A 25,808-nucleotide genomic window follows, 5' to 3' on the forward strand; every position below is an offset into this window, starting at 1 on the left:
TGATGCAAATAATTCTAGCCGGCTCAGCCAAACTTTATCAGATGGCGGCTCAATTTGGCTTACGAAATTATTGGCTGGCGGCGGCTGAAATTCTAAATGGCGCAAATGGCGGCGCCTGGCGGCGGCTTCGGGGTCTATGCCTGTTACTACTTGTGGTACTACCTGTACATCACTATGTATTTGATTTGTATGTCATTATTCAGTTATTTAATTAAACAACTAAGTTGTAAATTGTGAAAATCAAATGCATATAGAATACTTGATTTAGTATTTTACATAAATGACAAAAATGCACTATAAAGATGATTTCAGACCTGGGGAAATTTCATCATGGGCCTCTTGCACCAGTTCAGAAATATGACAACACATTGTTTTATATATATATTTATTTCCTGTAAAAATATATATGGGGTGATGCATCATTATCCTGTACATACTCAGCTAAACTTATGTATAAATATGTTACAATTTAAAAGTAAATGCACTTTTTTCTTAAAGGGATAGTTCACTCAAAAATGAAAATTCTCTCGTCATTTACTCACCCTCATGCCAACCCAGATGTTTATGACTTTCTTCAGTAGAACACAAGGGAAGATTTTTAGAAGAATATTTCAGCTCTGTAGATCCAAACAATGCAAGTGAATGGTGACCAGAACATTGAAGCTCTAAAAAACACATAAAGGAATCATAATAGTATTTTTTTTACAATAAATCTCCAATTTCACTTTTTGCTTTCAGAATGTCATATGGGTTACTTTTATGATGCCTATATGTTATTCTTGGAGCTTCGAAGTTCTGGTCACCATTCACTTGCATTGTATGGATCTGCAGAGCTGAAATATTCTTCTAAAAATCTTAATTTGTGCTCGCCTGAAGAAATTAAGCTATACACATCTGGAACGGCATGATTGAGGGTGAGTAAATGATGAGAGAATATTTGTATTTTTGTGGGACCATCTGTAAAATCCCTCCTGGGCCACCATACCATTGCCTTCAGTGGCTCTCTATGACGCCAGCAGAGGCATTAGCTAAGCCAATAGAAATCAAGTACATACAGAAAAGGCGGGGCTTTTGTACTCTACGTCGCTAGCACGTTGTTGAAGTGTTTGTCTTTTCAAGTATATTAATAAGGTTTTAACATTATAAAAGAGATTTCTTTCCGGCGAGGGAAAATGCCAACTCTTAGCGGAAAAGCAGACGTTTTATTTGTAAGTATTTGAGCTTTCTTTTGACGGTTTCTTGGTATTTGATTCAGGTTGTTCTCAGCTAGCTGGGATTAGCTTGCTAACTCTGAACGTTTATAAAGAAAAAAGTGCAAGAATGCTTAATATTATTTCAGTTATACAATTTGTGGTTTATAAACCGTGAAACATGAACTGATTTGTTGTTTTTTCACTTGTTTGTGTTGAATAACCACATCTTCTAGTGAACTGGATGGATAACAGTAGTTAGCTTATATGTCAACAGTTAGTAGAGATTGTGCATATTTGATTACAATCATGATATTATTTAATAAATTCGTAGTCCTCAATACTCATAATAATATGAGTATTGAGGACTGAAGTGAAATAGTATATTTCACTTCAAATAAGCACTTCACAGCTAGCTAATATGACTCCGATGTGGATTTACATTAATCTCTGTCCAAATAACATATCCTTATATTACTGTGTTTTCCAGGAAGATGATGATTTACCTTATGAAGAGGAGATCATCAGGAATCCATATTCGGTCAAGTGTTGGATGCGCTACATTGAGCATAAGCAGAATGCTCCGAAATCTGTGCTCAATATGATCTATGAAAGAGCTTTGAAAGAGCTGCCCGGCAGGTATATTCATACATGCATACCTTCTTGTTTTCTTTATTAACTTCATCAGTGTGCTGCTGGATATTTAAAAGATCTTGGCATCTTATGCTTGTACTCCTGCAGTTATAAGCTGTGGTACAACTACCTGAGAGAGAGGAGGAAACAGGTGAAAGGCAAGTGTGTAACAGATTCAGCCTATGAGGAGGTGAACAACTGTCACGAGCGAGCACTAGTGTTCATGCACAAGGTAGTTACAACTTCAGCCAGTTTGATGTTTATTTAGAGGAGCTACTGTTCTACAATGCTACTGGTGTGATTTGATGGTTACACATTTGTGTGAATATTTGCTATTATTCATTGTCTCTTCAGATGCCTAGGATTTGGATTGATTACTGTCAGTTCATGGTGTCTCAATGCAAAATTACACGGGGCCGACGGACATTTGATAGGGCGTTAAGAGCACTGCCGGTTACTCAGCATCCTCGCATCTGGCCCCTTTATCTTCGGTTTTCTCGAAACTTACCTCTTCCTGAAACAGCCATCCGTGTTTATCGTCGGTACCTAAAGGTAAGACTATGATGTTACGTTTCTTGATAGACCGTTTGAGCTTCATGTCTCAAAGGACTGAAAGAAGTTTGTTTGTATCTCACTGTTTTTCTTCATTTATTGGAACTCTGTTTAGTTAGCTCCAGAGAACGCTGAGGAATACATTGATTATCTACGTTCTGTTGGGCGTCTGGATGAAGCTGCACTCCGACTGGCAGCTGTGGTCAATGATGAAAACTTTGTTTCTAAAGAGGGGAAATCTAATTATCAGGTCAGCAAATTAAAGGTGTAACCATTCAGACAAAGAGTTTATATGTCAACTAGGGTTGTAATTTGTTTTGATTTCAATTTTGACTAAATTGCAAGATTTGGTTCTATTTGATTATTTTGGAAATTATTATTTTTCAAATGTATGCTAAAGACAAAAATGTAACTAGGAGGGCTGTCAAACACATCCATACTGTAAGTAGATGAAATTAGGTCAGGAACGGTGTTTTGGATAGGTAATGAACATGTAGGCTATTATTAAACTGTCATTGAAATTTCAATGTCAGATGCTATGAATTTCCATCCACTTTAGTATGGTAATTTAGTTTTTTGAATAATGCACATTGTATCCGTACATACAGTATGTCTTTTATGGAATATATTAACACTTCAGAATTCATTTGCAGCTCTGGCATGAGCTCTGCGACCTCATCTCACAGAACCCAGACAAGGTGACGTCATTGAATGTGGGAGCCATTATCAGAGGAGGTCTCACCCGCTTCACCGACCAACTTGGCAAACTTTGGTGTTCCTTAGCTGATTACTACATCCGCAGTGGCCACTTTGAAAAGGTACTGTAAACCTGCAATTCTACAGAATCTGTTGCTTTGCTTAATATGTTAACCTCAGATCAAAGACAGAATTATGTATCATGATCTATCTTTATTTATCAAGGCTCGAGATGTATATGAGGAAGCAATCCTAACAGTAGTCACCGTACGAGACTTCACCCAGGTTTTCGATAGCTATGCACAGTTTGAGGAGAGCATGATCGCCGCCAAGATGGAGACCACATCTGAACTTGGCCAAGATGAAGATGGTGTGTATTTATTTTTTTATCGTGAAGGTCTTCGAGCTAATAAGCCTTAATTTTAGTCTCACAGAAATTCTGATTTCCCCACCGTAGAGGACATTGACTTGGAGTTACGATTGGCACGCTTCGAGCTGCTGATAACCCGACGACCCCTTCTGTTGAATAGTGTGCTGCTGCGTCAGAACCCTCACAACGTTCACGAGTGGCACAAGAGAGTCAAACTCTATGAGGGCCAACCTCGGCAGGTTGGAATTGTTACTCAAATGTTTTATCCATCCATCTGCTGATGTTTGTTTCTGCATAACCACATCGTGCTTGTGTCTTCTGTGCTTTTTCTTGTAGATAATCAACACGTACACTGAGGCAGTGCAAACAGTTGACCCAATAAAGTCCACCGGAAAGCCTCACTCCCTCTGGGTCTCCTTTGCCAAATTTTACGAGGAAAATGAACAACTGGATGATGTACGAAATGGAAGGTTTTCAAATCTACCTATATGCTTTCAAGTAGAGGTGGAACGAGATATATACAGTATCTCACAAAAGTGAGTACACCCCTCACATTTTTGTAAATATTTGATTATATCTTTTCATGTGACAACACTGAAGAAATGACACTTCGCTGCAATGTAAAGTAGTGAGTGTACAGCTTGTATAACAGTGTAAATTTGCTGTCCCCTCAAAATAACTTGACACACAGCCATTAATGTCTAAACCGGTGGCAACAAAAGTGAGTACACCCCTAAGTGAAAATGTCCAAATTGGGCCCAAAGTGTCAATATTTTGTGTGGCCACCATTATTTTCCAGCACTGCTTTAACCATCTTGGGCATGGAGTTCACCAGAGCTTCACAGGTTGCCACTGGAGTCCTCTTCCACTCCTCCATGACGACATCACGGAGCTGGTGGATGTTAGAGACCTTGTGCTCCTCCACCTTCAGTTTGAGGATGCCCCACAGATGCTCAATAGGGTTTAGGTCTGGAGACATACTTGGCCAGTCCATCACCTTCACCCTTAGCTTCTTTAGCAAGGCAGTGGTCATCTTGGAGGTGTGTTATCATGCTGGAATACTGCCCTGCGGCCCAGTCTCCGAAGGGAGGGGATCATGCTCTGCTTCAGTATGTCACAGTACATGTTGGCATTCATGGTTCCCTCAATGAACTGTTGCTCCCCAGTGCCGGCAGCACTCATGCAGCACCAGACCATGACGCTCCCACCACCATGCTTGATTGTGGGCAAAACACACTTGTCTTTGTACTCCTCACCTGGTTTCCGCCACACATGCTTGAAACCATCTGAACCAAATAAGTTTGTCTTGGTCTCATCAGACCACAGGACATGGTTCCAGTAATCCATGTCCTTGGTCTGCTTGTCTTCAGCAAGCTGTTTGCGGGCTTTCTTGTGCATCATCTTTGATGGAGTGGTGGTGGCGTAGTGGGCTAAAGCACATAACTGTTAATCAGAAGGTTGCTGGTTCGATCCCCACAGCCACCACCGTTGTGTCCTTGAGCAAGGCACTTAACTCTTTAAGTTGCTCCGGGGGGATTGTCCCTGTAATAAATGCACTGTAAGTCGCTTTGGATAAAAGCGTCTGCCAAATGCATAAATGTAAATGTAAATCTTTAGAAGAGGCAGCCATGCAGATCAATTTGATGCAGTGTGCAGCGTATAGTCTGAGCACTGACAGGCTGACCCCCCCACCCCTTCAACCTCTGCAGCAATGCTGGCAGCACTCATACGTCTATTTCCCAAAGATAACCTCTGGATATGATGCTGAGCACGTGCACTCAACATCTTTGGTCAACCATGTGAGGCCTGTTCTGAGTGGAACCTGTCCTGTTAAACCGCTGTAAGGTCTTTCCACCGTGCTGCAGCTCAATGTCAGGGTCTTAGCAATCTTCTTATAGACTTGGCCATCTTTATGTAGAGCAACTATTCTTTTTTTCAGACCCACAGAGAGTTCTTTGCAATGAGGTGCCATGTTGAACTTCCAGTGACCAGTTTGAGGGAGTGTGAGAGCGATGACAGCAAATTTAACACAGCTGCTCCCCATTCACACCTGAGACCTTGTAACACTAATGAGTCACATGACACCGGGGAGGGAAAATGGCTAATTGGGCCAAATTTGGACATTTTCACTTAGGGGTGTACTCACTTTTGTTGCCAGCGGTTTAGACATTAATGGCTGTGTGTTGAGTTATTTTGAGGGGACAGCAAATTTACACTGTTATACAAGCTGTACACTCACTACTTTACATATATAGATATAATCAAATATTTACAAAAATGTGAGGGGTGTACTCACTTTTGTGAGATACTGTAGTTTTTACAGATTAATAGCAGATAGTTGCTTTTATTCAAACTATCGGTTATTGACAAAATCTATGTCGATTGTTTTTTTGTTATTTGTTTTATTCCTCCGTGTTTCTCTGGCTGGCGTTGGAAGATTCTTCAATTGTAAAAACACGTTTATAAAATCCACCTATATGCTTTCAAGTAGAGGAAGAACGATATGTTGGTTTATCAGATTAATATGTGCCGACAGTTGCCTTTTTCAAACTATTGGTTATCGGAATGAATATATATATATATATATATATATATGTCGTTATGGTGATAATTGCAGATTTTTGTTATTCCTCCGTGTTCCTCTGTGGCTGACGCAGGAGGATTCTACCATTTAGAATGGCTTGGTTGGACAATATAACAGCGGCCTCTAGAGGTGAAATAAAAATCATTGACACCTTGTGGTGATTTGGTGTATCTAAATCTTTCATCATTGACAATATTCATCTATATTTTTATCCTCACTTCAATGTATATTTTGTTGTTTTGATTAGACAATCAAGTGCATACAACTTCATTGTGAATATTAATAATCCTTATACCTCATTTAGTCTCATGTAGTGAAATATATATATACACAAAACTATTCATCTGTTGAGTGTGTGTATATAGGCTATAAAAAGCTTTAATTTGGTTAATGCTTATTATAGAGCATTGAAATGGGGCCAAGTCTCCGGCATTTCAAAATAGGAATCCAGTGAGTATCGTTCTTGTTTGTAGTTAAAAGTCCCACATTATGCACCAAATCTTAATTTTTTTGTTCTGGATATCATTGGGATTTTGGTTGAACATTAAACTGAATCTGAGATTTTATTAATCTTGGACTCTATGTTTGTTTCCATCATCGTAAGGAGAGAATTTTTTTATTTTTTTACATTTCTAAAACATTTTAACATTTTAAAACTAACTGATGATTAATTGTTTATTGGCCTTTCCCACCTTCTTAGTATTGGCAAAATCCACTATTGGGCATACTCTACAATATAATTATCTACTTTAGCTTAATTTGTAAAAGTGTTATGAAACTAATTGTTAAATATTCCACCTTTTCCATTTTAAAAAGGCTCGGACTATCTTCGAGAAGGCCACCAAGGTGAACTACAAACTGGTTGATGATCTTGCAGCAGTATGGTGTGAGTATGGGGAGATGGAGCTGAGACATGAGAACTACGACCAGGCTTTGCGTATTCTGAGGGTAAGAGACACTGCCAATCGTAGCACTGGTGTGCCACCTCATGCCTGATTGATATACAGTAGTTTGGAGATCAGTAAATATTTGATTAGAGCTACAGCAGAAATTTTTATATCAGTTTTCTCGTTCCAGATTTTCACAAAATGTTTTTTTTCCCAGAAAGCCACAGCGATCCCTTCAAGAAAAGCTGAGTACTTTGATGCGTCAGAACCGGTGCAGAATCGAGTGTACAAGTCCCTTAAAGTCTGGTCCATGCTTGCAGACTTGGAGGAAAGTCTTGGCACATTCCAGGTATTTTTCATTCATTGTGAATAAATATACATTGTTGCTATTAAAGTTGAGATCAAATTGCTATTTGTAATTTAAAGTTGAGATGGTTGCTGTTTTAGATGTTAATTCGTCTTTTGGTCTTTTCAGTCCACTAAGGCAGTGTATGATCGTATCATTGATCTCAGAATCGCCACGCCTCAAATTATCATCAATTATGCCATGTTCCTTGAGGAACACAAATACTTTGAGGATAGCTTCAAGGTAAGTGCACGTTTATCTGAACTTAACAATCTGTGTTATTTCTGAATATTTGTTTAAGTTGGTGTTCCTTTTCATTTGGTTGTCATTGCAGGCATATGAGCGCGGTATTGCCCTCTTCAGGTGGCCTAATGTCCATGACATCTGGAACACTTACCTCACTAAGTTTATCGATCGTTATGGAGGCAAGAAGCTAGAGAGAGCGCGGGATCTATTTGAGCAAGCGCTGGATGGGTGTCCTGCTAAATACGCCAAAAGTAATGCACTTAAAGAAACTATTACACATTCCATTCTGCAATTAGCCATACTTGCTTGATATTGAGAGGAAAATGTCATGGTTTTTAATGACTCAATGAACATTTTGCAATGCATTTTAATAGCTCTAGGGTAGCAAACCTTTGAAAATACATAACCCTCATGTGGTGTTCCGGTCATTACGACATAAGGAATTTTCATTTTTTTTCTTAGGAATTTGTAGTTTTATCCATTTGGATTAAAATCCCATGACATTCAGGAGCATGTTCATCCATTAGTTGAGCACATATGTGCATGTGCGCTTGCACACACAAAGTCCTCAGACATGTGTATGCACAAACACTGTCTTTCCATGTACAGTCTTAGAGGAATATTTTAAGTTCTACACATCATATCACATTGTGTTTGGGCTTGTTTGAATCAAGAGCATCTACTGTAAGTGGTAATGTGACAATATGCCAATAATATGCAATATTGTCCATGCTATATGTATGTTTCAGTAAGTAATAAGCAAAAACGTGACAAAGAAATTCTTATTAAATTAACATGTATCTGTGGGGATTTTTTACATTTATACTCACAGTAGTTTGGTTATGGTGTGACCTCATTCAGACCTCTCCAAGAATATATAATACATGGCTATCTCATCTTTTTATGTGTAGACCAATTTTGAATATGATTGTTGTGATGACAAAAATACTGGCCTGGTATAAGCTCAAGTTCAATCAATGAGACTTTCTATCAATCAATATTTCTTTTTTTTTTTTTTAAATATATGTTCTAAAAAGAAGTACAAATCCTGTAATAAAGACTTGAAAAGAAGTTGACAAAATGATCTAATGCAATGCATATCTTATGGTAATATATGCAATATGAGAGATTTGTTTTTAAACCATTTTAGTGGGCCAGTCTTTTTTGACCATGAACCCAAATACAGCGTTTAAATGTAAGGTTAAAATTGTTTTGCCCTGTGGTAATGATTTATTTTGTGGTGTTTAACAGCCATCTACCTGCTTTACGCTAAGCTGGAAGAGGAATACGGTCTGGCACGCCACGCAATGGCTGTGTATGAGAGAGCCACTGCGGCTGTCGAACCAGGGGAGCGCTTTCAAATGTTCAACATCTACATCAAAAGAGCAGCAGAGATTTATGGAGTCACACACACAAGAGCCATCTATCAGAAAGCCATCGAGGTAAACCACCCAACCATTTCAGTGTTACAGTTTTTAATTTATCTTTTATTTCCTTTTTATTTTAAATTTGTCTTATCAAATGTAAGTTTTCTTACTTTTAGTTATGGTGTTTCAGTGTTTTCAATTTTCATCTTATTTACAATTTTTTTTGTGTATTTATTTTGTTAGTTTAAAGGTGCAGTGTGTAAGATTCAGAAACCCTTGTTATTAATGACACCTGTGGCCGTTACGTGAACTGCAGCCAGCTACCTGTTGCTAGTGCTCGCCCACAAATTCCATAGAGACATGAGCGAGCATCGACCAAAACAATGAGACCGAACATGATCCACCGGCATCATGCTGACAGATGAATTACAAAATAACTAAAATTACACAGTTATGATTTTTTTACTACAAACTTTGAGACTAAACTAAAACTACTTATCAGCTAATGCTAAAACAAAGTGTGGATATAGGTCTGACTATGGGAGACTGTAGATTTGAAGTATCACTTTTCTTTGCATGATACATTGACTGCATTTATACAAAGGAATATGGCCTATGTCGACTTTAGCTAGCTATCCAGCTTTATCAATAGCTGTTAGCTAAATCTGGTGGTTGATGACAGTAGCTGTTTATAAAATGGACTATACATTGTAAATATGTTGTCACATTTCAGTATTGATGTGATTCCATCACAACTGTCATTTTGATATATCGATGCACTATTGTTTTATAATAATAGAATGTACATATTTTCTGTATAACCAAGTTACATTACACTAATGAATGTGTCTTTTTGCATTATCTTGAACATTGTCTAGCATTCATTTCATGAGTTATTGTGGTTTACCTGGCTGAATAATTACAGATTAAAAGGTTTTATGACCGTTACTGTGCAGGCAAGATCAAGTTAGCTAAAATTACAAGTTTTTTTTTTTTTTTTTTTGGGCTTACTCAGAATTTGTGTAGGAGTCGTTGTTGTGCTGGGAGCCGGCCGTACACTGGATTCCATCTCTATGATAACGTAACCTAGTGTTGCAGTTTGTTGTCGCTGTTGAATGGCGGAAGAGAAGCTACTGTCTTGGCAAGGCTCTTGGGAGCACTCATAAACGTCACATCCTTTGGATTTTCCCAGCAAAAGCAACCCGCTCCCTTCGCATGAAATTCTGTCTACAGGCTTTAATAGGCTACCTAGGAAGTCCGAGAAGGGCTCATTTTTTTACGTTGCATTACAAGCCATTCACACATTGTCAAAAAAAGGTTGAATATTACATGAAAATTATCACATATTGTACCTATAAAAAATTAAGCCAAAAATAATGCGTTAACTAACGTCTTTAAAATATGTTTAATGCCATTTAGTTTTGCAGGGCTACTATGTATTATCACTATCTAGTTGTATTTTCTTGTTCAATGAAGGTGGGTTGTAAAATGTGAAATTTTATCAAAATTAATTCATGATAGTTTTTAAGTTGGTTTTGGACTTAGGACTTTTTTAAGTGTAGTTTGTTAAAATTATGTTTTTTATTTAGGTTAATGGAAATAATTTCATTTGGTTTCTGTTTAATTTTTTTATGATAAAAACACTGGGCCACTTTTGAACAGGTGTTATTGATTTAAAAATACATTAGGCATTATGGTTGTGCAATATGTTTGTTATAAGGCTGAAGAACGTCTGGATTTGATTGATTGGGTTTATGTAATGAGATCATTGTGTTTGTTGCAGGTCCTGCCGGATGAGCATGCTAGAGACATGTGCTTGCGCTTTGCTGACATGGAGAGCAAACTTGGAGAAATTGATCGAGCGAGAGCCATCTATTCCTACTGCTCTCAGATCTGTGATCCAAGGGTAAATCTGTCCATGCTATTCCAAATATGAAATGACCCTTTGATCATACCAGACATGCTGCCATGTTCTTGCTGACCTCTTCTGCTGTCTCTTTTGATTAGATGACTGCTCATTTCTGGCAAATGTGGAAGGACTTTGAGATTCGCCACGGAAACGAGGATACCATCCGTGAGATGCTGAGGATTAAACGGAGTGTGCAGGCCACATACAACACACAGGTCAACTTCATGTCCTCTCAGATGTTAAAGGCCACCACCAACACCACTGGAACAGGTATATTTGATATACAAAATAATAATGTTTCTTTGTAAAGAGTCCTGATTTCGTCTGACAGGAGATTCACACTCATGACGAGAGACAGAAATCTTAAAATCAAATGGAGTTGGGCACAATCTGTTATTTGTTTGAACAAAACCCTGAAAATGAGATGCATTTTGAACTTTTCTGAGACCAGTGCAGACAGACAGCCCACTGGAGGTTCAGTCAGTCACTAAATAGGGAGCAAGGGAGCATCCTATAGCTTTCTATGCAGCTACGTGCATTCACTCATAAAATCCAACCAAAAGTTTCAGGCTGCAGATGATGTTTGGACCACTCAACATGTTTGGCAGACATGGGGCAATGGTAATCATCAGTACATAGATTCAGAATTTTGTAATGTGTAATTTTATTTTAACATGGTTGGCACTGATTGGATGACAGAAATTCAGCTGTAAGGTCTGTAATGTCTCAAAAACATGAATAACCAACACTCCTAGAAATATAAACAATTTGACTAAACAAAATGTGCTTTTTTTTTTTTTTGCATGTTAATTAGAGGCTACTAGTTACAACTCAAAAAGGGAAATAAAAAATGCACACAGCAGTCCCGCTCGGGTATCAGAAAGTTAAATAATGTAATGGGTGACCCAGTCTTTTAAGCTCCTAAAAGGACAAAAAAAATAACCAATATGAAACCACCATATTTGAAGTCTTCTAAAGCCATACGTTCACTTTGTGTGATAAATAGACTGAAATGTAAGTTGTAATACACTCTCAAATCAAGTAATTGATAAACTCCCAACAGCAGTGCCCAAATCAAACAGGGCAACAGTGGCGCAGCTTTGATATCATGACGTTTGTTCATGAGGCGTAACAAAGAATCAGAGTTGTCTGGAAATTGTCTGGAGTCCATTTGAAACCACAAGCGCTTCCTTGTATGCGTTAACTCTTTTTTAATTGCGTATGTGTGTTTTAGTGTCAGATCTTGCTCCGGGCCAGAGCGGGGTGGATGACATGAAGCTGTTGGAGCAGAAGGCACAGCAGCTAGCCGCAGAGGCCGAGCAGGACAAACCCAAACCTAAAGACAAGATCCTCTTTGTCAGGTGTGTACTGCACCCTAGTTTTAGCATGAGAGCATGCAGTCGGTGTGGTTCAGACGGCTTACTTAAAAGATTCCGCCCTCTTTATGTGGCTCAAAGAAAAGTTTCAATTGCTCTGTTTGCATACACGTCTCTTTACTTTTTGTTTGGTTTGTTGCAGGAGTGACACCTCTCGCAGTGAACTCGCCGAACTGGCCAAACAGGCCAATCCTGATGAGATTGACATTGATGATGATGAGGATGAGGATGCAGAAGATGGCGAGCCAGATGGTTAGTTTTTTGATTGTCACTGTTTCATTTAGAATAATATTTAAATTTTTGTATTTTTTTTATTTAATTCAATTAAATTTTTTAAATTAAATTAGATGTCCTACAGCAGGGTTAGAAATTAAGGGGTGCTCAGGGCCCCCGAAATTTAAAATATAGGGGTATAAAAATGCCTGAATTTTGCAATGCAGTTTTCCAGTCATGGAAAATTAGAAAAATACCTAAATGTCCTGGAAAAATAATTATTTGTACTGGAAAATATTAATATAACCATTTGACTGTGTTGCTTTTAAGGTTTCCTTTACAAGCACAAAAACATGGTAACGATCTGACTCGGAATAGGAGTTAAATACACACATCTGTTTAGTTTTTTCACTGCTGGCAGCTGCGTGATGTGAAACAACGTCAGCGGATAAGTGTGCTTACACCCTCATGATTGATTACAACGGTCAATCATGTGTTTGGCAATCGTGGTGCAACCGAGGCAGATCTCTTGATTGGTTACAGCTACGACCAATCGTGTGCCTTGCTTCATCGGCGCATGCAAAATAAGAAGCGGCATTCGTGAAACTTCTCATTCATAAACAAACTGAATGACCTGGTAATTGTACCGACTGACTGAATGAGAGGGGCATGTTGTTAGTTTACTTCAGCATCGGCATGTGAGTCTACCTTGTTCATCATGAAGAGAAAAGGGCGAAAGAGCTATTAATGTGTAAAAGTGACTGATGTTTCTACACGTTGAGATTTCACATGACTTGTGTCAGCATAACCTCGGCTCCAACTTCACGCCAAAGTGTTTTTCACTCACGTTTGCCTCATAAATGATGTCTTTGAGAGTACGAAGCTACATTAAATATTTTAAAATGGTTGATATTTATGAAGAGATGTTGATCGTCTCATAATTTCCCTCTTTGTCCCTCAGACGTACCATCCACTTTGAAATCAATGCATTCGCAGCATTCTCTGACGCAGCATGAACTTCTCAGTGTGTAGACACCCTAATGTGGAGGACAAAGCGCCACTTGACGCTGGTGTTTAGTGGAGCTTTGACACCACAACTCATGTGAAATGCACTTTACAATGATGAAAGGACATCATTGAAAATCCAATTTATTGTTGTTATGCTATTATTGTTGACTTTTCTGATAGAAGTCATGTTCAGCAGTTTAAATTCTGTAGGAAAATGATGCAGTACATCTGCTTTGTTTTTATAATGCTTAAACATTCTACTGATGTCATTAGATTTTACATGCAAATTTTAATAATGTAGAAGGTTATTGATACTCATCATTATTATTATTAGACTATTATTGTTGTCTTTTTGGATGTAAAGTCACTCTCGGCCGTTCACAAACTGAATGGAAATTATAGATCTGTTTTGTTCTTTTAATGCTTAAACACTATGAAGTCTCTTTGCAGATTTCGGTCGTGAACATTTCAAATGATTCAATGACTCGCTCATAGCACATTAGACTTTCATTTGTAACACAATTTTTGTTCCTGGGTAGTAAGTGTTATTTCCTAATTGCTTATGCATCAAAAGTATTGAAAATGGCTATTATTACCCACAATCTTTGCTTTTGTGACCAAGACCTATTTCCAATGAGAAAACGGGCAAATTTGTGTCTTGATTCACTAAAGTCAGAAAAAAAACCAATGCCATTGATCGTACTGCTTATCTGGAGGTGAGAAACTTCTGTCAAAAACACACAGAAACTGATAAATAAAATTACATTTAAATGGACATGAGTTTTTGCTTAAATATTACACTTGTTGGGCACATAAAATGTCCTGGAAAATTGTGGCTTGAAAAGGGTGGGAACCCTGGGTAACTGAACTTGGAAGGATCAGGGAATTTGATTTACATGTCTATAGTGAATTAACATTTTTCTACTTGTGCTGTGTTCTCTGTGCTCTTGTTATCGTTAGATGTAACTAAAACTTGCTTGCAAGCAAGAGTGACATCAGATTTGTTAGTTAATTCATTGGTAAAAAAGTGTGGGACCCTGATCCTGAAACTAAGTGTTAATTTGATGATGAGTGGTCTGCATTTGAACAGTTGCCTTTGCTAATCTAAACTTTAACATTTGTTTCATTGCAGAGGTTCAGCTGGAGCAGAAGTCTGTCCCCACTGCTGTCTTCGGAGGACTAAAGGATGATTGAATCTTTCACAAAACTCAGAATTTTGCAGATGTTCATAACAATGCCCCCAGATTCAGTATCCAAGAAACAGCGAAAAGAGAATAACAACCACTTCACTGATTGGAATGAAAGTTGTGTATGTTTGAAAGCATTCAATGTGAGCCCACATTTCAGTAATACCAGTTCAGACCACAGGGTGTCTCTGTTTACCACATTCATGTGCTGTCATCTTTTCTGCTAAAACATTAAGAAGCTTAAAGTTACTGAACTGTAATACATTCTCCTGTCTACTGTATAATAGAAGAATAATGGCCTTGAGTGGCATCTTTAAATCTGCTTATTTGTTTTCATTAGATTGCGACATTGTAATGTCTCTTAGGTCAGGACACTGCTCATAATTGCAAGGACAAATGGGTGGAGCTAAAAAAGCGAGTTGTAATGAAACTGTTTGTTTGTCCACAGATCTGAAAGCTGTGGTTTGTGGAGTCTACTAGTAAAATGGAAAAAAACAAAGCGCATTTGGTCCTTGATTACTTCAAAATTCCCTTGCAGATGTGTTTCTTCACCTAAAAGATACTTCTTTATGCACTGGAATGTGTGATTTTATTCTTTGAAAAGGTTTAAAATAAGTTTTTGGACTTGTCTATAAAGTAATAAAGCAGAATTGAATTGTTGCCATTTTCGGATCTTTGTTTATATTGCACATTTAGAGAATTTACTTGTTCGTTATACAAGCACAATGGAAAACCAAAGAAAGAAGGAAAAACAAATGGCCTGTTCCTCTGTAATTAGATTAAAATAGTTCTGAGTTAATCTTCTTACAAAGTTACAGCTGTGGTCCCTTCAACATCATGTGATGTGGGATTTCTGTCCTGTTGGGGTTTTTTCTACAGCTGTGCACTTGAATAATTTTCAGTGAAATTCCTGAGTTACGGTACATATTGAGTACTAACTAGTTTATGTCATGCTTTGGCCTAAATAAGTATTAGTGTTTGTGGCAATGTATCATTTTATTATATATCTGCAAAATCACACTGGGTAGTGCATAAGGAAGAACTCTAAATTAAGCAAAATATATTTTTACACAACCACCTTCATTCAGACCGTTGCATTTCCAAAAAGTCACAGGCACATTCATTACAAATAAACTTATTTCCCAACTGGGTTTGTGAAGGGGTTAATTCATACTAAATGACTTTAATTCATATATCCATTCTGAGTGTTCTACTCCTGGCCACCATGAGGGTCATTCACTTGCGGCATACTCAAGTCGGTCACCGTCCCGCAGGACAGCGGCGTCATGTCTCCTTTCTGGAAGGTTATGTTGTGTAGTGTGGCATGAAGTGACTCTGTTCCACATAGTGTCAACTTAGTGACTGTTACGTCTCTGTTACATATGTAAACTCGGTTCCCTGAGACGAGGGGAACGAGACATTGTGTAAGCTGGCCGCACAACAGACTCAAGATTTATTTGAGATGCGAGCAATGCGCTCTTGTCTGAGGATTCTGAGGAATGGTGTTTTGCGTGCCTACTTTTATACCAGATAGATTCACACCTAAAAGGGCCAATTTGTGAATTGCTGTTATTCTAGAAAGGTTTCAACTAGGTCGTATAGAAGGACACTCCTTTAGCATCAGCTTAGTTCAGGTTAATGTCTCGTTCCCATCGTCTCAGGAAACCAAAGTTACATAAATAATGTTTTCAGTTACAGATGCCATTGTAGAAATTTACTATTCACAATCAGCCATGATTAATTTAATCCAAGAGTGAAAGTGTCCAATAACAAGACAGTTACTGAGATTAAGCAAGTAGTATTCAGCTGATCATGTGATTCTAAAATGGCAGCCCCCATGAGGGCACCCCTGCCCCATGTAGAATAAAACAGCTTTTATAAAGTAACTGATATGACTAGAGTACTCGTCTCATGTGAGCAGTTATGATTTTATAAGATTTTAAATTACAAAACATTTTTAATGAGGCAAAAATTACTGAGTGCACCTTTAAAGATAAAGAAAGTTCTTAATGTTAAATCACAGGTTACTCGGATCAGTGTATTGGCTTTAAAAAGCAAAAACTTGGTGAAGAGAACAAAACAAATTTCGGCCATCAAGCTGTAAAATCGTTTTGGAATCTTTATAATGAGTTTGCCAATGTACAGCAGTGACAATTAATTGCATTATAATGTATGCCCGTGCACCTCCTAGGCGAGTTCTACCTGTCCTGCACCTGTTTCAATGGGTTAAAGCTCCTCCCTCCCTGCAGTTTGAGTCCACACGATTAGCCCCTCCCCCTCCGCCCATTGCCGTGTCTAATTGGACGCCCGGCAGGATGATTGACAGGAGTGGAGTACCTGGAAATCAGTCGCGGACTGAGCATATTAACGAGAGCGATGTGGACTCTGAAACGGGATCAGAAATAGTAAAATCCCAGGGAATATAAATTAAATTGGGGCTCCGATAGCCTTGAAAACATCCGCATACATCCACCAACAGCAATGGGTGTATGAAAGGAAGATCTAGTGGGGAATAATTCGTAAATGACTTTATTTTTCGTAGGACGCTACCTCTTTCATCGGCCTCTCACAGTCCTAATGCAGTGCTCGCGTGAAAGAAAAGGATGAATGTTTGATTCCTGACCGCGCAGCCTTCCTCTCTTTTCCCGGCCCGTCTGTTTTGGACTTGCTATGGTGGACTCGAATGCAATGAGGAAGACTTTTGTGGTCCCGGACATAAAACCATTGGATCAGTATGATTTGACCAGAGCCAGAGTCTGCGCCAGTGTCGGGTGGCTGCTGGCGAAATCTTACGGCAATGCAGGTACATTGTGGGGGTGTCTCAAAACCTAGTGCGCTGCCTGTCTAGGCTGCTTTTTTGGTTCCGAGTCAGATGAGGATATTAGTGCATCATAGCCTTATGTTGCCCCCCAAAATGCACAAAATACGCTGCCTGTAAAGCCATAGATGGGCTGAATGTCTAGCTAGGCAAACGTAGAGTGTGATACGTTTATTTCCTTGTGAAATCACGAGCTGTTCTCTAACCTGTTTAAGCCCAGCATGTGTTCATTGTTGCATGTGTGAAGGTGAACTGTGTATGTAAACTCAGCATTTTTCAGCACACAAAGACCAAATGAGAGGCGGACAGCTGTGCATTTTGACCTAGCAATGTTTTGCTAATATAGTCGTTTAGTCTTAATGTGTGCTTTCCGCCTATTTTACAGTATTTATGGCAGTTTTATTAAATAATACAGAACTATTGTGATTGTATAAAGTTTCTTTTTGGCAGAAGATGCTCAAAAATGTGTTTATTAATTATAGTGAACTTTCATTAGTTATAATGATTATATTATGCACATAATTTTATACAAATTAAAATAGATTTATGATAAAAATATACACTCTGTCTTGAGTCAAATATGCTAAAATATGTCTTTGTTTGCTCATGATAATTTTCCATGTGGGATTAAACGCACATGCTTAATCCATGCAGTAGACACGTTGTTGTCTGGGAATTGTGATGTGATGAAATGTGGACGTGGTTGTTTTGTAAATTTGATCTGAAAATGAATATATATATATATATATATATATATATATATGTTGTTCTGAAAGCCACACCCACAAGAACACTTACAAAGATGATTGAGGTCTTGGTTTCTGACAGAGCACTTGAGTTGATTGATAATTATATTGAAATGCATGGTAAATTCAATTATTTAGATTAGAAGTGAAATAACCATTAGAATACACCAACATTAAAGGAATATTCTGGGATCAATACCTGTTAAGCTCTTTGGACAGCATTTGTGGCATAATGTTGATTACCACAAAAAAATATTATTTTGTCAAAATTATTTTGACTCGTCCCTCCTTTAAAAAAAGCACAAATCTGGGTTACAGTGAGGCACTTCACAAGTGAAAGGGGCCAATTTTTTTATGTTAAAATGCTTGCTGTTTCAAAAGTATAGAGACAAGACATAAACAATATGCGTGTTAACATGATTTTAGTGTGATTGAATCTCTTATTAGCCTATTCTGTGTAAATTTATAGAACATTTTACTACGTTGCCATGATGATGTACCACAGTAAACCTATAATCCTGCAAAAATGATTTTACCACTTTACAGCACAAATAACAGTGGAGTTTACACAGAAAACAATATGCAAGTGCTTTTATACAATTATAAACTTCAAATTTCTGACTTTAAACCCTCCAAAAATTGGCCCCATTTACTTCCATTTTAAGTGCCTCACTGTAACTTAGAAGAAAAGGAGGGACGAGTCGAAATACTTTCTTGTGGTAATCAAGATTATGCCACAAATGCTGTCCATTGAGCTTAACTTGTTTTGCACCCGGAATATTCCTTTGAATCTTTTATTGGGTAGTAGACATAAAATGTCAAACAGTGACAGCAGTGTCCTGTGACGTGACACACTGTACTCTTATTTAAAACTCTTAAACAACATTTTTCTAATTCTTGTATTATTATTATACATGCAGTTTTCATAACTTCATGTTAATTGGAAGATTTCATTGAATATTTATTCTTTATAAATTATTTTGTCATGCATCACAGGACAGTGTCAGAAATGTATTATTATTATTTTATTAAGGGTCAATATTTCCCCCCTTGAATTTATTTTTTGGGGCATTTTTTTTTTTACCAGAATGAGGGCATATTTTTCTAACCATATAAAACACACTGTGTGTCATCCTTTCAAGTAAAGTACTTTTAATCAATTAATTAAAATGCATTTTCAATCTGAGTAATTAGGCTAAATCGGCATCAACTCATATTTTGTCTGATAAATATGAGTAGAACTTGTCAGATGATGCAAACGAAACAGAAGAATTTATTATGGGGTAATTTTTGCCATCACATTTAGAAGTTTGGGAGCATTTTTTTCATTTTCGGTGGCATTTTTGCCCCGATCCCCCTTTCATTTCTGACTTATCCACAGGACTATTTAAGTGAACTGCAAAAAACCAAGGATGATTTAAAAATGGAGACCAGTCACAACATCTAAATTATAACATTTTCCTTGTAAATATACATTCTAACCTAAAATCGTTGATAAAACTATAGGGTCATGTTATTTGGCAGCTACTCGCATAAAATTAAGACAACGGTTTATTTCCTGCCATGTCCAGCAAGAATGATACCGCTCTCTGGCTGACCATGCACAATGATGCAGCTTTTAAATCCAGACTCTTAATTGGCTTCTTCCTTTCATTCACTTTCTCATTGAACATCAGTATTGTTTAGTTTGGAGGTAAAAAAGAAACTGTATGGAAATGTATGTGATTTTGTCGAAGGCTTGTGCATCATAAACATTTAGGGTCAAGTCACTTTGCACAGTACATAGTCTCTGTTTCTATCACAGTCAGAAGAGGAGGGTCTCCGTGTCAGATCTGTGTGGAGCAGCGTGGTGCTCAACAAGAATTCACTTGCCTGTTATTTGAAATCCACATGTTAAAAGTGTTTTTTTTTTTTTTTGGTGCAGTAGAAAGAGTAGGGAGTGTGTTTTTTGTGTTTGTGCATGCTTGGATTGTTTTTCAAAGTCCCATTGTTTTCACCTAATGAGCCGCCTCCGTTAATTCAGATTGGAAGTCTGCATTCCTGTACTTGCATTAGTTCTTGTTTCGAGCCAGTTTGGAGTTGTGAGCAAGTACACAAACATCAGACCTAAATGAATTCTACAGTTCTTATTACTCATAACACGCAACCCCAAAACGGGTTGATAATTAAATAATGATTAAATATGTTGTGTTGGCATGCTGCGACAGCCGAACTTTATCTTCAGTCTGAAGTTAATAGATTTGAGCTACAAAAACAGAGTTTCTAATATGCAATTGCATGACTTGAACATATTTAAAAAAGTAATAGTTCACCCCAAAAAGAAACAATCTGTCATTTCACTGTCATTTGTCGTTCCAAACCTGTAGGACTATCTTTCTTGTGTGGAACACAAAAGGAAATGTTCAGCAGAAGGTTATACTCAGTCACCATTCACTTTCATTGCATCTTTTTTTCTTCCATACAATGGAAGTGCAGCGCGAGCGACCAATCCATCTTCTTTTTCAACCACTTTTTTTCTGGTTCTTGCATGTAATGGCCACTTTTCATGACCTAATCAATTCTCAGTGGATAAAATCAAGTCCTGTCATACATTTGTTTCCCCCTTGCTAAATATCCTATTTTACTCTGAAATACGTCACATTAAAGAAGTAAAATGGGTCGTGGACGTTGTTTCATGTTGACTTTAAATGACTTCCACAACACGAAATAAATGACATCAAGGTCAGGCAAAAATAGTGTAATATATCATAAATAACATTATATAAGCATCTTCAGAGCTAGGCCTATGACGGGTGAATCCTGCTATACTGTTATGCTTCTGATAAGATCATTCTATCAGTTTTATGACCATTGTCGTAAAAATGGTTTCAACCACGATATGACAAAATGGCCTACCTTGGTTCCCACAGCAGGGTTTTGTGTAGTCAAGCTACACTCTTTATCTGTCTCTCCGAGTATAACATGTTACATCATATAAAGATAGGTATGAAATGAAATATAAAATGTATAGACTGTCTCTATCATAAAATCAGTCACCTTTTCTTACCTGCAAGTGATTCCTGTAACCATGGCAACATACAGTAAAAAGGAAGATTTTGAAGTGCTTTTAATGATATAATACTACAGCCCTAACATTAGTGATTATCATCGATCAAAATAACCTGTGACACGCACTTTTATCATTCTTGTCAATGTCAATGTCAATGTCATTTTGCCGGTTAATCACCACACATTCAAGATCTGCCCTGGGTGTGAGAAGCTAATAAGTCACCTAGTTGATGTATAATTAGGCCTAAGCTCTGAACTCGGTTGACTGACACCTTTGTGTTTGTATTCACTCCCTGCATCAATAGCAGACCTGCATGACCACACCCTGTGGTCAAAGTCACCCAGTCTGGCACACAGCCAAGCCGGAGAGAAATCGGACCAGATTAAAGAGGCCTGGCTGGAGTGCAAAGATGGTTGTATTGCAGCTTTCGAGATTAGGGATGTAATTTTTCAGTCATTTTCATAATTGATTGTCATGGAAATTAACAATCAATTAATCGTTAATGTTAATAGCGCAAAATGCATGCGGAGAACTCCAAATAATATGTGCATGAAACCTACTGTTTAAATATCATTTAAATTAATACACTTAAAGGAATATTCCGGGTTCAATACAAGTTAAGCTCAATCATCAACATTTGTGACATCATATTGATTACCACAAAAAAATATTTTGACTCTTCCCTCATTTTCTTATAGCAAAAATCTGGTTTACAGTGAGACACTTACAATCGAAGTGAACTAATACTAGCGTTAAAATACTGTTTCAAAATTTTAGCCACAAGACGTAAATAATATGTGTGTAAACATAATTTTAGTGTGATAAAATCATTTACTAACCTTTTCTGTGTAACGTTATAGCCAATTTTACAACTTCGTTGCCATGACGATCTAATGTCAACAAACCCTAAAATTTAAAAATGATAATTGTAAGCAACTTTTCAGCTCAAATAATTAATGAATTTGAACAGAAGTATTAATGCAAGTGCTTTTATAAAACTATAAGCTTCACATTTCTGCCTTTTTAAACCCTCCAAAAATGGCCCCATTCACTTCCATTCTAAGTGCCTCACTGTAACCTTGATTTTGAAAAATAAAAAGAGGGACAAGTCGAAATTAATTGTTGTGGTGATCAACTTAATGCCACAAATGCTGTCCATTGAGCTTATCTTGTGTTGAACAGAAAATATTCCTTTAAGAAATTATTAATATTCTTTAAATAAAGTATTGCCTTAATGAATAAATAATTTGTATAAATTGTCAATTATATTTCTATAATTCTGGTAATAATAACTTGTATAGAAGATAAATATTTGAGTACATTAAAACTTCACATTTTGGATCGTGGGATATTTTGGACCTTTGGACTTTATTTATTTGAAATTAAAGATGCACTCTAATTTTTCCCCATTAAAAAAGTTTTTCTCCTAAAGAAATTAATTGTAACTTTGAAACATATGTATAAAATCATGACCACTCACATGAGATGAAGACTCCAGTCATATCAGTAACCTTATAAAAGCTGTTTTACTCTACATGGGACGGGGGCACCATTATGGTGGATGCCATTTTAGAATCACATGACCAGCTGAATACTACTCACTTAATCTCAGTAACCATCTTGTTATTGGACACTTTCACTCTTGGATTAAATGAATCATGGCTGATTGTGAATAGTGAATTTCTACAGTGGCATCTGTAACTGAAAACTGCTGATTTTGAAAGATGCTGCATCCACACAACTAAGTGTCACTGTAAGTCCAAGTTGACATGTCCAAAACGTTACTGAGTGCACCTTTAGGTCAAATCATAACGCATTACGTATACACTGTACATATTATACCATTACTTTGGTGTTAGTGAGATGTAAGATGAATGTGCTTTCGTGCTTTCCTGGCGATCACTGATATAATTGTAAGCTGGGATGAAACAAGGAGACCGGCAGATCAACAGTGCTTGTTGTCATGTTGTACTTTTATCCATTATCACGGTGTATGCAGAAAACAATGTTCATTTATAGAGAAACACTTCAACATTGATTACATTTGAGCCCACTTCATCTTTAATATGTGAAGGATTCCTAGCTGAAAGAGCTTTTGAGTTCAAAAACAACTTGATTACTAATTTCAAGCAATGCCTTCACGACCAAGCCTGTGGATGTGTGAGACATTGACGCTGGCACATTATGTTCCTGAGTAAAGGTTCGTTCACATCAGCAAAAAAACTCAAATGACAACACATATCTTTAACACTCAAACTTAAACTCCTGCTACAGATGGCTGAAACTGTCCTCTTATCTCCCTCTGTGCCGTTATTGATAACTGTAAGGGAGAATTCGACTGATAATATGTTCCTTGTCCACAAATGTTTAAGGACAGCCAGTGTTGTTATGACTTAACAGAAACCTGTTTCTCTCTAATGGTCCCATGAGAAGTTTGCCTAACTTAGTCATGCTCAAATAATCAGCGTGTCACCATGATGACTCAACAGGTGAGGCGGCACAGAATGGCAGTATCCTTAGCTTGTTTTTATTGTGTTTAGAAAAATTTATATTTCACAATGAACACACCCTTCCATCACCATAATAATAAAAAATGTATTATAATGAGATTTCAGTATGGCTATGTTGTCTTTTACCATTGAAGATTAGACACAAAGTAGCAACTTGAGTTTTCCTTTTGGTCTGCCAATGAAAGCTTTTTGTCCAGAAACTTAATCCTGAAAGAAACGGCTCATCTAGTAAAGGATTATGCACATGAAAAGCCGGACTGTTATTGACTGTTAAACAGTCAAGACTTTGTTATTGATGTTTGCATGACTTAAGACATTACTAAGTGCCATTTAAATAATAATAAAAAAAAAGTTATATAAAACAAAACAGCCGCTTGGTAATTGTATGTACACATTTCAGTCCAGTTTACCTCCAGTGAAATGTGAAGAATGTAGATCCCACACTAATCTAAGATGGATTTCTGCTTACCTAAGGGCACATTTATTAAATTAAGTTTGTCTGTTTGCAGTTAAGTTTCAGTTTTGCATTGCATTCAATTGGACTATCAGCTTTTAATCTTCTGCGGCACCAAAAAGAATAGCAAAATTTGTCTCCAAACAGGTTTCCCAAACTCTCCTAAGGTCCCATCTTCCAATCTTCAGACAAACAAGTTATTTTATCACACTAAAATCATGTTAACAAACATATTGCTTATGCCTTGTTTCTATACTTTTGAAACGCTGAGTATTTTAACGTTCATAAATTGGCCTCATTCCTATAAAAACAGCTGGACTTGGCGCAATGGTCAAAGATATCCATCTAGCACATGTTTACATAGAAAAAAAAATGGAAAAAGAGCACAGGTGGACACAAAAATGCATTCAGTGCGAACCGCATTTAACAGAATTGGAAACTCTTTAGTGATCAATTAGGAACACTCTACAACTTTGATTCATCTACCATCTTGGTTGGATTTCTCCACTCGTCACAAACTCGCAATGCATAATTTCTGCTCGTGCCAAATTTGGCCAAAAGAAGGAACCTTAGAGGCTTTGCATCTGGAACATGCCTATTATGCCTTAAAATGCTACCTACGCAGGCAGCTCACTAGATTTATGCACAGAGCCATATTTGTGTATGCACAATCTGCACATTAAACTGGGACAGGAGAAGAATTATAACATGAAAAATGACACTTCACAAAGCATGTCTTTTGTGGTTGTTACGTTACTTCAGTGCATCTACATCTAATTTGGATATATTATTGTGGAGCGGAGGGGGGTGGGGCCGGGTCGGAATATCGCACGCCCGGTCCCCAATCGGCCTGATGAGGCGCGCGAGGGATAAAGGCGGCTGGTGACGATGGTTCGAGAGAGAGAATTACGGGCATGTCCGTCGTGTGTGTGTGTTTATGTCCTTGTTTTAAGTTTATCATTAAAATGTTATTTATGTTGACAAGCCGGTTCTCGACTCCTCCTTGCCCATCCTTTAACTGTTTTACAATTATCAAGCACATAATAAAATGTATTTCATGATGCTCTCTCATTCCATTAAATGGATTAGCCTATTCCTAACCAGAGAGGCCAGTAGATTAGGATGTGGTGGTCATTAAACGGCCTGTGTGGTCCTGTGATGTCTGCTGGACTTAATTAGAACAAATTGGACTTAAATGCACAGTGTTACCATGACAACCCTCTTCAAATCTGAGGCTGATCACTTCTCTGTAGTGTAAACGAGGTATTCAGCTCTATATCAAGAATGTGAACGTGGGTCTTATGATATATCCTAACATGTAATTTACTTCTAGACTTTAGCTGTCTGTGTTTGGAGACTTGCTGAGATGTGACAGGCGTGTAAAGCTCAGCTGATCCGCCAGTCCCTGCACTGCATGAACTGTGGATGTGGGGACGCTGCATCCTATTTGCTGATGTCTCCTAGAAACTTCTATGTAAAACATCTGTTTGCTTTTTGGAGTCCTGTTCAGCTGACTTGAGTCAAACCGCTTTCTTGAGTAACGCTCAGCACGAACATTTTTGTTTGTCCATTGATTTTTACCTTACCATCCACTGCTGCCATTGAACCAGATTTACTGAATCTCTTAATCTTTCCCCTCTCCAAATGATATAAATTGACGTGTGTGT

General features: G+C 37.6%; 2 protein-coding genes across 6 annotated transcripts in view; both read left to right on the top strand.

The window, feature by feature from the left end:
- Nucleotides 1-1,065: 1,065 nt before the first annotated feature.
- On the top strand, nt 1,066-15,626 carry LOC127647723 (pre-mRNA-splicing factor SYF1-like). The gene is made up of 19 exons (XM_052132158.1): nt 1,066-1,208; nt 1,681-1,829; nt 1,932-2,055; nt 2,178-2,375; nt 2,491-2,625; nt 3,029-3,193; nt 3,297-3,441; nt 3,529-3,680; nt 3,778-3,897; nt 6,842-6,973; nt 7,130-7,261; nt 7,388-7,501; nt 7,593-7,755; nt 8,756-8,946; nt 10,655-10,777; nt 10,879-11,050; nt 12,015-12,141; nt 12,299-12,408; nt 14,510-15,626. Exons 1-19 carry the CDS (start codon nt 1,173-1,175, stop codon nt 14,569-14,571), a joined length of 2,550 nt encoding a protein of 849 aa, XP_051988118.1. The 5' UTR covers nt 1,066-1,172; the 3' UTR covers nt 14,572-15,626.
- Nucleotides 15,627-16,933: 1,307 nt separating this feature from the next.
- Nucleotides 16,934-25,808, top strand: part of LOC127647905 (calmodulin-regulated spectrin-associated protein 3-like) — a 47,884-nt gene continuing 39,009 nt past the window's right edge. For all 5 annotated transcript variants that reach the window (XM_052132428.1, XM_052132429.1, XM_052132431.1 and 2 more), the window contains exon 1: nt 16,934-17,367. In XM_052132428.1, coding sequence (XP_051988388.1) covers nt 17,235-17,367 — 133 coding nt within the window. In that variant the 5' untranslated portion in view covers nt 16,934-17,234. The remainder of the gene's footprint in view (nt 17,368-25,808) is intronic.

The sequence above is a fragment of the Xyrauchen texanus genome, chromosome 8, assembly GCF_025860055.1.
Source record: "Xyrauchen texanus isolate HMW12.3.18 chromosome 8, RBS_HiC_50CHRs, whole genome shotgun sequence".
NCBI classification, from domain to species: domain Eukaryota; kingdom Metazoa; phylum Chordata; class Actinopteri; order Cypriniformes; family Catostomidae; genus Xyrauchen; species Xyrauchen texanus.